The sequence below is a fragment of the Chelonia mydas genome, chromosome 13 (assembly GCF_015237465.2).
Source record: "Chelonia mydas isolate rCheMyd1 chromosome 13, rCheMyd1.pri.v2, whole genome shotgun sequence".
NCBI classification, from domain to species: domain Eukaryota; kingdom Metazoa; phylum Chordata; order Testudines; family Cheloniidae; genus Chelonia; species Chelonia mydas.
Genome location: NC_051253.2, coordinates 22,676,886 through 22,691,623, shown reverse-complemented (window position 1 = coordinate 22,691,623; position 14,738 = coordinate 22,676,886). Strand labels below are relative to the sequence as shown.

Sequence of the window (14,738 nt, the reverse complement as noted above, 5' to 3'; positions counted from 1 at the left end):
GAACCTGTTGTACCTCCATGCGGTGTGCAGGGCCACCTCCAGCGGTGTCTGCACAGAATCACTGCCCCTGTGGGCTGGCATTTCCTGCAGTGAAGGCGCCAGGCAGCACGGATAGGCTAAGGTGGTGCGGTCAGTGTGGAAAGTCACACTTCCTTAGACTGCTGTCAGAAGGTGGCCCAAGTACATGATGGAGGTGCAGGCTAGATCCTTTTTGGGGGGAGGCTCCTTTCACCTGTCCAACCCTCCCATGCAGGGACAGGCCTACAGTACTTCTGCCCCATATGGCAGGGGAGCTACCAATTCCTATTACTCTGCACTTGTGCAGGAAGATCTTAAAGTGCTGTACGCACGGATAAAAAAAGCCTCCCAGCACCCCGTGAGGTGTGTCAGTGTCTCTTTCCACTTCAGAGATGGAGGAATTGAGGCACAGGGTGGTGGAGTGACCTGCCCAAGGTCCGAAAGCAAATCAGTGTCAGAGCTGGAAACAGAACCCCGATCAGCTCGACTCCCAATCCCCTGCCATAGTAGCTAAGATACTACAATGCTTGCCATTCATGGGGATACCTATCAGTAGCAGAATATACCCTGACCTGGCCTTCCCCTAAAGCAATGTGTTGTATTTCCTCCAGCCTTCACCTGTCACCCAGTACTACAATCGCCACCTCCCATGTATGTGACTTTAATCTAGCTCCACTACACTGTCTGTGGTCAAGGAAACTGTCTGAACAATTTCTCTGACTAACTGTACTGAAAACTAGAATTGAAATTCCCATGCTAAGGAGCAAGAGAACAGCCTCGGCAGCTGCTGACGGGAGTACTGTCCTATCGTAGTAGAAGCTGTATCTGGTTTACTGGCACTTACGTGGATATGTGGAGATGCCTGGAACCTTGCTGAGTTTCATCTTCGCTCTGCCAGTGCAGGTTTATATTGTGGCTTCTAATCTCTAGCCTAGACTGAGTAGGAGCCCTCTCCTCTCTTGCATGTGGCAGCGTGTGCTCCCCCAGCTCTGCCAGCTGGTATAGACCTCCCTTTTCCCATCCCACGCCCTTTGGGGAGTGTAGTGGTAGCCGTACACTTATGGTGTGCATGGATAGGGACTGAGGTTGGCTCCTTTGGCTTCTGCCCAGGGTTTAAGGTGTGTGTATGTTGTGGGGGGGGTGGGGGGGAAGAGGTAACCTGGCCTGCTCTGGAAGGAGTTTCCCCCAAAGTCCTCCCACGGCTGTTCTCTCTGAGATACCTTCTTGTATTCCTTTTAGCCCCTCAGAAAGACATATTATACCTAATGGGCGTGACAGTGATTGAGTCTGGAGTAGACTGGATTTCCTGTAGAGCTGTGTCTGTCATATCTCTGTAGTGCATTTTGCAAAGCAGTGTACACTGCACAGCTTTAGTGCATGGAATCCTGGTCTGACCCTTGGCAGGTGGGTCTGGGCAGACCTATAATAATGCTTTGGAGACTGACTTACGTATATGTATTTTCACTCTGCGAGTTTAACTGGGTTACAGCTGCCCCCACTGCTGAGCCAGAGTTTCTGAACCCTGACTCTGTTTCATGAATAATTGGCTTCTTGAAGAATGCGAACTATGAGGCCAATTATGAATAATTGTGTCGGTTTTGGACTGTGAAAGCCAGTCATTAGATTTTATGACATGTGACATAAGCGGTAAGTTAATCGTGCCTGGCTGGCATCCTTTGGTGGTGGCAGGTAGGTGGCAGCTACTTATGATGTTCTGTATATTTTAAACTGTTGGCCCAGCTGTGAGTGACATGAAATACTTCCATTAAATAGGGTAGTGTTGCTCTCTCACACAATATGTCTGGACTTCTGCCTACTGAGTCTCAAGGCTAGAAGAGGTCAAAGGCCAGCAGTATTGTTAAAGATCTCGGTACCTCTGCATCTGCTGGCTTTGGATCATAGAGGTTGGGGGTTAAGAGCATAAGAACTGCTAGACTGGGTCAGACCATGGTTGTCTTGCCCAGTATCTTGTCTCTGACCATTGCTTCAGTGCGAGTGTACAGAACAAGGCAATTGTGGAGTGACCTCCCCAGTCTTCCACTCCCAGCTTTTGACAGTCTGAGGTTTCAAGTTACCTTGAGCATGGGGTTGCATCCCTGACCATCTTGGCTAGTAGCCATTGATGGACCTATCCTCCATTAACTTATCCAGTTCTTTTTTTAACCCAGTTATCCTTTTGGTCATTACAACATCCCATAGCAATGAATTCCACAGGTTAGTTGTGTGTTGTGTGAAAAAGTACTCCCTCTTGTTTGTGTTCAACTTGCTGCCTATTAATTTCATTGGATGACCCCTGGTTTTTGTATTGTGGGAGAGGGTAAATAACACTTTTCTACACCATTCATGATTTTATAGACCTCTATCATATCGCCCACTTAGTTGTCTCTTTCCTAAGATGAACAGTCCTAATCTTTTTAGGCTTTCCTGGTATGAAAGTCGTTCCATACCCTTGATCATCTTTGTTGCCCTTCTCTGAGCCTTTTCCTGTTCCACTATATCCTTTTTAAGATGGGGTGACCAGAACTGGACACAGTATTCGAGAGATGGGCACACCATGAATTTATATAATGGCATTTGTTATTTTCAATCTTATTTTCGATCCCTTTCCTAATAGTTCCTAACACCCTGTTAGTCTTTTGATCACTGCTGTGCATTGAGCGGAAGTTTTTGTAGAACTATCCACAATGACTCCAAGATCTTTCTTGGTTGGTAACAGGTAATTTAGAGCCTATCATTGTATATGTATAGTTGGGATTATTTTTTCCAGCGTGCATTACTTTGCACTTAACAACATTGAATTTCATCTGCCATTTTGTTGTCCAGTCACTCAGTTTTGTGAGCTCCCTCTGTAGTTCCTCACAGTCTGATTTGCTTCGCTATCTTGAATAATTCTGTATCACCTTCAAGCTTTGCCACTTCACTGGTCACCCCCTTTTCCAGATCATTAATGGATACGTTGAACAGCAGAGGTCCAAGTACAGATCCTTGGGGGAACTTGCAGGTTGTTTGGGTCTGAGAAGGAACTCAGACCTGTCTCAGAGATGGCTTGTCTAAAATGTCTTTCCTTGTGGGAACGTACTCAAGTGAAAAGAGTGGCTATGAGCAACACCATACCCACGAAAAGAGACCTGCAGCTGAATGAGTCAGCACCTGTGAGTTTAACAAATCCATGACTGAAAACTGCATCATGGATGCCATCTAAACTATCCACGTGTGGTATCAAATATGAAACATGTCCTATGCCCCTGAGTTCCAAAGACTTGGTCCACCCCGTCATATGAACTAAAGAATCACCATTAGATGTCATGAAATCAAGACTTTTTTTCCCCCTAACCTTCAAAGAGTTGAGGGTGACTATCAAATTCTTGAGCAGATTGGCTAATCCACCCCAGATAGAGTTGTAGTGTGCCCACACACAATAGAAAACACATTGTGACTGGCTCAAATAGAGGAAGATCAAACCAGTCTGGCCACGTAGTTTTCTGCTCTGAAACTTTACTACATCCTCTACTGTACTGAGACAAGCGTAGAGCTGGGTGGAAATTGTAGTGATTAAAAAAAATAAATGCCCATTGTGTATCACTGCAACTGAGAACTTTCAAAATTGTTCATGAAAACCAATGTGTCCCACCCCAGAATAGCCGAATGTCAGGTGGTTACGGAGTGGAGAGGCACAGGCCTCAAGACTTTGCTCTGAATCAAACATGAGTACTGTAACCGCTGGGCTATTGGCTCTTCTGGCGGTATGTCTCGTACATATACATTCTGACCTGAATTTCAGCCCTGGGGCAGTGAAACCTTTCCTGACAAAAGTTAAAGCTGATACGTTCCTGCCAGAAGGTTCCGTTTTTGACAGACAGGCATTGTCCGACAAACATTTTATTGAAAAATTCCTGACCAGCTCTGTCAAGAGCTTTGAAATTGAGAGAAATTGTTCTGCAAAGCATACCTGGTCACCTTGGCATCTGGTCTTAGTTTAGCTTGTAGTGCCAAGGCCACTTCCAGCTAGAAAAGGAATTTGAATGCAGCACACCAGCCTGGCTGGCGGGCTTTTGATCTCCAGAGTGTTGGCCATATTACCTGGGAAAAGTCCCCAGTTGTGCATGGGCAGTGAAGTGGGTCAAATGCATGGTGAATCATAGAATATTCAGGTTGGAAGGGACCTCAGGAGGTCATCTAGTCCAACCCGTTGCTCAAAGCAGGACCAATCCCCAACTAAATCATCCTAGCCAGGGCTTTGTCAAGCCTGACCTTAAAAACTTCAAAGGAAAGAGATTCTACCACCTCCCTAGGTAACGCATTCCAGTGTTTCACCACCCTCCTAGTGAAAAAGTTTTTCCTAATATCCAACCTAAACCTACCCCACTGCAACTTGAGACCATTACTCCTCGTTCTGTCATCTGGTACCACTGAGAACAGTCTAGATCCATCCTCTTTGGACCCCCCTTTCAGGTAGTTGAAAGCAGCGAGCAAATCCCCCCTCATTCTTCTCTTCCACAGACTAAACAATCCCAGTTCCCTCAGCCTCTCCTCATAAGTCATGTGTTCCAGTCCCCTAATCATTTTTGTTGCCCTCCGCTGAACGTTTTCCAATTTTTCCACATCCTTCTTGTAGTGTGGGGCCCAAAACTGGACACAGTACTCCAGATGAGGCCTCACCAATGTTGAATAGATGGGAACAATCACGTCCCTCGATCTGCTGGCAATGCCCCTACTTATACAGCCCAAAATGCCAGTGGCCTTCTTGGCAACAACGGCACACTGTTGCCTCATACCAGCTTCTCGTCCACTGTAACCCCTAGGTCCTTTTCTGCAGAAGTGAACTGGCTTAAAGCCTGGCCCTTTAATATTCCCTTCCTGGCTGTAGCTGATGGAGTTGTCTACAGGGAAGAGACCATTTCTGGACACCTGCTAATCACTCTGACCCTGAAACTCATTGGTCCTCTAGAAAGCAGTTTCACATTGCACACAGGCATACCCCGTGGGTTGTGTGGGGACCAGGAGGTGGGCATGCAGTTTGGGGCTTGAAGCTCTTCTATTTAATGGGAAATGCCACATCTGATCTCTTTAAATGTAGTGTTACCACTCTGACCCCTTTCCTTTGGCTTGGCCCATGTGGCAGGATGTTCCTCTTACTAGTCGCGTCCTAGCATGCTAATTCAAATCAGACCACATGTGAAAAAGGCACTTTCAGTGCTAGCTGGAAAAATCAAAGAAACCGTATTGTATTGAATCCCTTAGCTAACTGAAGGCTGAGTGGGGGGCGGGGGGCGGGGGAATGCAGAGGGATCATATCCCCAATGCAACATTTGCTTCCCCATTTAGCTGAATATTTCAGATGCCTCTGGGATACTTCAACTCAATGGGGTTGTATTGTGTTCATTTTTCAAGTCTAAAAATAGTTTACAGACCAGGTTTTGTCCCTATTCTGGTCCCTGTTGTCCTTCCTGAGTAGTCAGTACAAAGGGTGGGTGGAATCTAACTGCAGCTGCCAAGTATAGAATTCCCTGGCAGAGGAATTCTTAACTAGTTTAGAACAAGCGGAACCAGATCCTAAGCAAATGCCCTACACCCGTTTTAGGAGGCAGAATTTTGCTTCATCAGTTTTCAGCTGACTTTTAGGGCCACAGCCAGATGTTCTTATTTTTATGGCAGCTCCTGCTGTTCAAGGGAAGAGCAATAAAAATGATAATGAGGCTGAGAAGTTAGTTGGGGAAAAAAGAGAAGAGCCAGGTGTATGTTTTGGCTCAGAGGTAACTAGGTTGGGGAACACAGTGGTCTAAATTCCTCTTCTTGCAGTTTATACATTTGACATTTGTAAAGCGGAACAAAAGGGTATTACTAGGCATAACAAAGTGAAAGTAGGGAGGGGAAAACTTAGACTGAATATCAGGTTAGCAGGGAGATCTACTAAGCTGTGGAATAACCTCCCAAGGGACGTGGTAGAAGCCTTGTAGCATGAGACTAGGCTGGATGAAAAATCATAAAGTATCCTTTAGGGAACAATCCTGCATGTGCTCCAGGGGACAGATTGGGTGATTTAACAGGTCTTTACCTTTTCTGGCTTCTTTTACTTTTACACTGCTATAACTGAAAGCAGCAGCAGCTGTTTTGCTCAGTTGTCATAATACAAGTATCAACCCAAAAGGTATTTGTTAATGTTATACGTGGGTTAGAACAAGAAATGCTGCTGAGCCTTACCATTTCCTCTTACAAATAACCACCAGTGTTTGCACTGCAGTCATGTCTAGAGGCCAGGGCCCCATTGTGCTAGACTCTTACAAACATCAGCTAAAACCAGTTTCTGCCCAGAAAGGGCTTACGATTAATGCTTAAGACAAAACAGCAGACGTGATCAGCCTAATGTGCAGCACACCAGCTTCCTCATTCAGAGTGTCGTGACATAGGTGGCTTTTCAGCTGAGATTTACAAGATAAGGTAGTGGCCTTGCAGACTTTTTACAGGGAATTCTTCCTTGCATAAGGAGCACTGTAGGAGAGCACAGCAGTGCTTGGTGGGAAACTGGACAGACAATCAAGGCTGACATCATTGGCCTCTGTGGAACTATATAGCCCCCGTACACTGCTTTCCCTGCTACTCATTTACTTGCCCTGTGGGTTAATTGAGAACTACCCACCCACCCTTCCCAGTGTTGTCTGAAGGGTTTTCCTTCCTTCTGACATCATAGCAGATGTCCAGCTGTGCAGAGTCCTAACAACTTCCTGGCCAGCATCTGGAACTTCAGAAATACACTCTGGAGAGCAGGTATGTTGCTTTTGTTGGTTTCACTGTGAAAGCTGCTGTGAGTAGCTTTGGAATGGAAAGTATTCTTGCAGGATGACAGTCCATACAAGCTGGTTTCACTCTTTGTGAAAGGATGAGTAGCCAGCCCAGCTTCCATGGTGGAAGGTGAACACAAGTACATTCTCTCCAAGGGAGAAATCCTAAATAGGACCTGATTAAAGTAGGCAATGGAGACAACTTCTTGGGCTTTAGTGAATTTGATTTAACTCATGCACAAGTTGTATTTGGAGTAGAAGTACCTCACATGACAAGTTCCTTGCTCACTTTTGGAGGTAGTCCTGCCAAATCCATGGTTAAACTCACTGGCAGGACAGTGTGGTGGAAGCTTAGACAGCCATCCCCAACGCTATACCTAGTTTGTGAATGGAAGACTTCAGTCTCCAGGGCTGTGACCCAATCAATACTTTCTAGAACACTGAACGATGAAAACAATACCTAATAGTTGGCCATCAAATAGGAAACCACCACTGAGATGCTGAAAACTCAGGCCACTCTTCTCCTGAAAGCATGCAGGGCGGCTGTGCCTGGAAAAAGGTATGTGTGCTCAATACCTGAAACACGCTGCATTTGCTCGCAGATTGGGTAACTGCACAACTGCTACCAATTTGCGCTTACAGTTCCCACTTGCATGCATAGCAAAGCAAGAGATTTCCTTGTAGCAGCTTCAGGAGGTTCTGTTCTGTTAAGTGCCTTGGTTGGCTGGGGAGGTAAACTAATCAGATTGGAGTTCCCACTGGAAAGTGCGGGAGGTCCAGTATTGCCAACTCACGTGACGTGAAATTTGGTGCTGTTTCTTAAAGCCCCACCACTTAGAGTTATTCTCAAAGTAAAAGTTGGGGTTATCATATAACTTTCTGGTCTTCCTCTTTGTGGGGAAGCCTGAAAACCCCAAACCTAAAAAGTCGCAAACAGAAGACAAATGAAATCTTCACATTTATTTAAAAAAAAAATCTCTCCACTTGAACACGTGGGATAGCAATAATGGAGGCAGCATTCACTGAAACCAAGCATGAGTCTTTTCTAAATGCTGTGGAGTTTCTTATGTATGGATCCAAGCCAGAGGCCTGATGCAGATGTTCATGTCTATGGGAAGCTTTGCCTGGGTAGGGCTTCAGCAGTGGGCCCTGTATTCATAACAAGTAAATCAATATTTACCTAGTTAGAACACTGGCGTTTCCCTTATGATGACCCTTGAAAACCTCCAGAAAGCTGCAGCAGAATCTTTTGCTCAGAATGTGCAGTCCATGTTGTTTTCTTTTCTTTGCACTATTTTAGTATAAAACTGACCTTGTCAATTACAAAAGCATTTTAAAAGAGGCCCTAATTAGCGTCTATAAATTGCTTTCCCTAGCCTTTCCAAGTTGATGTGGTCTGTTCCCTTGTCACTAAAAATCCTTTTATAAGGTGCCTTAATTTTCCACCCACATGATTAGTTTCCTGCAGCCTTTTTCTCAGCTTTTCCTGCATGCAGTCAAGCTTGAAGGTGTTTTATCAGTAGGTGCATTTACCTGTTTGATGGGAGTTTTTCTGCTGGCTTCTGTGCTGCCTTGAAGGGTCTGAAAAAAAAATTAGTTGTCCCCAGCAGAATCAGGACATATATTTAATAAATTAATCAAGCCCTAAATGTGCAAGGTCTCTGTTCAATAATACATAATTTTTTGGGCTTCTTGGGCACTAAAATCCATTCCTTCTAGTGCACCAACAAGGGAAATGTCAATGTCAGCCTTGTTGGCAAAGGTGAAATTATTCTAATGGTAAATTAGTGGAGGTGTGTGCTTCAGTTACATGCTTATACAGTCTGGGTCTGACTACAGCCAGGCTGGCTGACGTATGGCAATTAAGCAGTTGTCAGTGACATCAGAACCTGGGAGTCCATCTGATGTTCTAACAAATGGATGACTCTTCCTGGCTGCTTGAAGTCAGAGCTAGGCAGGAAACTGTGTTCCTGTCTTGTCAGACTTTTGAGGTTTCAAAAACTTTCCTGGTCTTGAATAGGGATGAAAAGTAACCTGTGAAATTTTTTGCAAATGGAAAATTTCAGATTGGTTCAATAAAAGCATTTCATTCAAATGTTGACCTTTAATTTCTTTTTTACTATAAATTACCTTAAATGTTTAAACTAAAAGTAGTTTTGAATTGAAATGAAATGTTTCGTTTCCAAAACATCAAAATGGGAAACTTTGACAACTTAAATTTTTTTTCAAAATGGGAAACTTTTAAAATGAAAACTTTTCCACTTGGTTTTGACATCAGCATTTTCCTTCTAAAAAGCTATTTCATTGAAAAATTCCCAACCAGCTCTACTTAAAGTATTTACACTATCCACTGAGGAGAGCCCTTTATGGCATGTGCTTTTTCTGTTTCAAGGCATCTGAAATGACAAATAGATCATAAAGAGTAGGGTCGGGCTCTGTTTAATGTGCCTGTCACCTGTCTAGATACTCTGTCAAACTAAAAATCCAGGCCAGAATTCTCAAACGTTCAGCTCCTAAAGCCGTACACAGCACCACAACAACAAAAAAGGGGGGTGGGGGGGAAAATGATTTTTTTTTTAAAGAAGTACTGAACACTTGCAGCTCCTGTTAACTGCAATAGAAACCAAAAGTGCACAGCCCCTTTAGACACCCTGGTTTGAATATTGTAACCTTTATAAATTGGCCCAAATATTAAAAAAACAAAAATCCTTGCCTGTGTTACTGTAATCTGAGATTGATAAAATGAAAACAAGATTGTTAATCTAATTTCTCAGTTTATGCTGTGCGCATGCTCTGTCCCCGCATGCTCTCTCACTTTACACAGTGAAGCTAGAATTTCATGTTCTGTTAATATTCAGCTCATTTTCTGGTTTGTTTTTTGTTTTGCAAACTACAGATCTGATCCCACTTCCACAGGAGTCCATGGTAAAACCTTGATTGCTATGGATGCATTATCAATTCCTAGCAGAGTATATGTCATGCAGTGCTTGGGTTACCAATATATTGTTGAATGGCAAAATTGAAAACAATACTTTTTTATGGATCTCTTCAATCACTGAAAATATTTCATATAGGTTTTTTTAAAACTCCTGTACAGAGGACCCTAAATGTTGGGTCCAAACTACTTGTCCCTCTTTAACAAAGAATGTTCAATTGTATCCAAGCATTTAAAATGGATCTGGACTTGGCCAATGGCTCTTGCCAACTCCTGGATTTTGTTTCTTAACAAAAGTATCTTAAATTGGTTAAGCTGCTTCTAAAGTGTTGGAAAGAATGTGGTTTGGAGGCTAGTTTCAGCAGCTTTGTCTCCCTGGTTTCACTTTTAAAACCTGACACACTTTGGCAGGTTCAGTCTTTACTCTTGTGCTTTTTAGACAAGAACCATCTCTTAAAACAGCTGCGTTGTCTGGCTGTGAACAGCCATTAATTCCCATTAGCTGCAGTTACTGTTGATCATGTGTGCTGCACACTTCTAGTCTGTATAGGCTTGGTTTAAACAGACCCCTTTAGCATGGGTAATCCCACTGATAAATTGTCCGGGTATGATATTGTCTCAGTCAAACAGTGTATTGTCCTGGTTAGTGTGGGGATGGACTAGGACATCAGTGTTTGAGGCTGCTATTACATATCACCATATGTAATACAGTAAAAGCTGCGTTATCCGGCACTTGATCAACCAGAAAGCTCTATTAACCGGCATTTCTGATATCTCCCAATACACATCTTCAGTCTAGTAACCGGGACTAGTGTACTGCACAGTTGGTTATGCAATTGCACATTCTGCACTCTACTTTTATGCAAAAGAGGCAGAAGACAAGTAAGCAAGCTGATATCAGGGATTTATTCAAAAAAGCAGCTTCCAGGGTGTGTCACAGGGTCATTACAGATTCAGCCCAATCTCCTGCACCTTCTACATCTGCAATGACAGTTGATGCTGATAATGATGACCATGAGGTACTGCAAGACCCTGAAGATCATCAAAGAAAGATTAAATTATTTTCAGTATAGTTTTAGTGCAACGAATATTTTTGGTGATCTGGGTGTACGCCATGCGCTGCCCATAGTGATATGTAGTGGCATAAGAGAACCTACTGTACAGAAACCTTTACCTGTATACACCTAAGTGCTTCAAAAAACCAGCCACTCTTCAGTGCAGTATGACTACTGGATTGGTGAGTACCTGTGTCATAAATATAAAGGGAAGGGTAAACCCCCTTAAAATCCCTCCTGGCCAGAGGAAAAATCCTCTCACCTGTAAAGGGTTAAGAAGCTAAAGGTAACCTCGCTGGCACCTGACCAAAATGACCAATGAGGAGACAAGATACTTTCAAAAGCTGGGAGGAGGGAGAAAAACAAAGGGTCTGTGTCTGTCTGTATGCTGCTTTTGCCGGGGACAGAACAGGAATGGAGTCTTAGAACTTTTAGTAAGTAATCTAGCTAGGTATGTGTTAGATTATGATTTCTTTAAATGGTTGAGAAAAGAGCTGTGCTGAATAGAATGACTATTCCTGTCTGTGTGTCTTTTTTGTAACTTAAGGTTTTGCCTAGAGGGATTCTCTATGTTTTGAATCTAATTACCCTGTAAGGTATCTACCATCCTGATTTTACAGAGGTGATTCCTTTACTTCTATTAAAAGTCTTCTTGTAAGAAAACTGAATGCTTTTTCATTGTTCTAAGATCCAAGGGTTTGGGTCTGTGGTCATCTATGCAAATTGGTGAGGATTTTTACCAAACCTTCCCCAGGAAGTCGGGTGCAAGGGTTGGGAGGATTTTAGGGGGAAAGATGTGTCCAAACCACGTTTCCCACTAAACCCAGATAAAGTTTGGTGGTGGCAGTGGAAATCCAAGGGTAAAACAATTTTGTACCTTGGGGAAGTTTTAACCTAAGCTGGTAAAAGTAAGCTTAGGAGGTTTTCATGCAGGTCCCCACCTCTGTACCCTAGAGTTCAGAGTGGGGAAGGAACCTTGACAACCTGTATACTATTTTATACTTTATTCATTTTATTGTAGTCTAATTCTTTGACAATTGGTATTCCATTGGTAAGTACAACTCTTAGTTAACCGGAATTTTTGACTAACCGGCACTCCCCATATCGCCAGCATGCCGGATAACAAAGCTTTTACTGTGTTAGAGAGACAAGGTGGGTGGGGCAATATCTTTTATTGGACCATCTTCTACTGATGAAAGAGACAAGCTTTCGAGCTATACAGAGCTCCAATTCAGGTCAGAAGCTGGTCCAATAAAAGATATTACCTCACCCCCTCTTGTCTCTCTAATATCCTAGGTCCAACACGGCTACAGCAACACTGCAAACAATATTTAATATTGTTTTAACAATCCCATTATTTCAGTGGGAATGTAGAGATTGGTTCCTTTGTCCAATAGACATGTTAACTGAGAGGAAGCATGTCATCTGTGGACTGAAATGTAAGTTTCATTGAGGTTTGTATCATTCCTAGATGCTGATTGAAGTTAAAGCATTTCTCTGGTTTGATAGGACTTGGGGGAGACTCTTGCTGCAGTTGCACCACGTAATGTGAAGGGTTTCCTGCCAAGAGGGAAAAACGGAGGCAGTTCAGAGTTAAGTCTGAAGTTCTCCTCAGTGTGCTTGTGAGGTATGGCAGGTAAGGTCACCATCTTCTCCACAAACACTGCATTGCCAAATCTCAGCAAGCCCAAGCCGAGGACACAACGGCAGCCTTAGCTGGAAATGTCATGGCTTTTGTCAGCTCAAGGCAGATTATTAATGTTACCTTGGCTCAAGTGGGTGGGTGGGGGATGTTTGTGCCCAAAACAAAGTGCTAAATCTCTCCCGTTTAACCTGTCAGTGCCCCCTGTCACAGCTGCTGTACTTACAACTGCGAAGAACTAGCAGGGACACCCTCCTCAGCCCTCAAGAAGGGCGGATGGTGGGAAGCACGTGGCAATGCACATGCCCTGCAGGTGATCTAACTGCCATCAAGCCAGCCCCTTTGAGATTCTTGTTTACGCTTTAATATCCTGCAACTGCCATGTATCAAAGGTCATAATTTCCAAGACTCAAACCAATAATAGTTTGCATGTACACAACACCTTCTAGCCAACTACCTCAAAGCACTTTAAATGTTGCGACTCCCCCGAGGGAGATTTTATTAACCCCGTTTACAAATGGGGAAACTGAGGCACATAGGTTCAAGTAACTTGCCCAAGGTGTCAATGAGTCACTTGCAGAGCTGGGCCTGGAACCCAGATCAGCTGGTTTCCAGTCCCTGCTCCAGCTACTAGCTCAGACTCCGAAAAGTATCTTTTGATCTGGCTGCCCAACTGGAGGGTCTGTAACTGAAGAGAAATTGGTATCACAGTACAGATATCAGCTAGCTGAAATGGGGATGGCAGCATGGAAGTTATTGCAGTAAGCAAAACTTAGCTCTTCCTCCTCCTCACCGGCTCACTGTGCTGTTACTTCCCGCACTCAAATAGCAACCACCTACGTTCTTCAGCTCCTTCAGTAAAGAGAACCACAAGAGAGCAAAAATAAAGGCACCTGGGGTGATTGGAAGATATCTCCTGTGTAATAGGTGGTGGCAGGAACCTAGAACAAAACAGTGGCCGTGTCTCTACGTGGATAGTGGTCTTGGACATCTAAAGTTGCAGTGCACAAAGGCATTGCGGTCTAGAGCTAAACATGCCACACTTTGTATTGGTCGAGGGGTTTGTAAATGAATATTGGTGACTTTAGAAGGAGGAGAAACTGGTGCGGAGAGCCCTCACATGTCTGCCTTTCCTGAAGAGGCTGGGGGGTTGGGGGAGGCGGGGGAGTCATGCTTGTAGACAGTTCATAGGGGCAGAGAATCAGCCCAGGGACTATGTGCGGCAGTTTAACATGCCTGCAGGCTTTTCTTTTTTGCCTTTTCTCCTGCCCAGGGAGAAATTTAGAGATAATTTGCTTTATTCTTTCCAGACTTAAATCCCTGTCCTGGCTTCGGGACTGCGACCTGGGATACGCTAAAAAGGAAGGTCGACCCAGCTACATCGCTCAGGGTTGTGAAAAATCTACGCATCTGAGTGACGTCGTCAAGCCAGCCTAACCCCTCATGTAGACGGTGCTGGGTCGATGGAAGAATTCTTCCGTCGAGCTACTGACTGCCTCTCAGGGAGGTGGATTAACTACGCTGACAGGAGAACCCCTCCCATACCATTGCTGTAGTGAGTTTCTACGCTGATGCGCTGTAGCATTTTAAGTGTAGACGTAGCCAAACCTGGCCCTGGTCAGCCTGTATACATTTACAGTGGCAGTACCTGCTCCTTAGGGCTTAGGCTGTGATCAGGTGTCTTAGTGTATTTATAGATATCTCCATAGCATGGCTGAGTAACTGCATGTATGTGTTTTGTGTAAATGATGCTGGCCCTGTACCCCCTGCCACTCACTTATATTCATTCTCCTCACGCCTCTGTTTTGCTTCGGATCCCACAAGCTGCAGTTCTCCCACTTCCCTGAGGAATGCTCTAATTCCTTATTTAATACCAGTTGCTATGGCAGCTGTCAAGGTAGCTCCTGATGACCTATTGTAATGCTTCTGTTTCCCTGGTGTTTGCTTTCCACTGGAACCTGGCCATGTGTTTGCCAAGCTGTAAGTAATCTGAGTTTGGGAAACCTTATCACCTCTTAAGAATGAATTGGCAAAAAATCAGATTCTGGAAGGATCATTAAAAGTGTTCCGAGGCTGGCTTACCTTATTCCCCATCACTCCATGGCTAGTAAATACGCCAGCAAACAAGCCACAGTTTAACACTGCCATGCTGCCAGTTTAACTCTGTTATCTCTAGGGCCAGAGGAAAACCAGTACATTGCTGACTATCCCAGCACCGCTGCCCTTAATTAGGAAACAATAGATCAGATGCAGCCTGCAGTAAGCACTGAAGTCAAGTGGGTCTTGCGACTGCTTATCCCTGAAGTTGC

At 44.2% G+C, this 14,738-nt stretch overlaps 1 protein-coding gene across 2 annotated transcripts in view; it reads left to right on the top strand.

The window, feature by feature from the left end:
- Window positions 1-14,738, top strand: part of PPP1R16B (protein phosphatase 1 regulatory subunit 16B) — a 102,705-nt gene that overhangs the window by 24,314 nt on the left and 63,653 nt on the right. The window contains exon 2 of one of the 2 annotated variants that reach the window (XM_043527025.1): window positions 12,297-12,423. The exons of the other annotated variant lie outside the window; for it this stretch is intronic. Within the exon in view, the coding sequence (XP_043382960.1) occupies window positions 12,417-12,423 (7 nt within the window). The 5' untranslated portion in view covers window positions 12,297-12,416. The remainder of the gene's footprint in view (window positions 1-12,296; window positions 12,424-14,738) is intronic. 2 annotated transcript variants of the gene reach the window in all.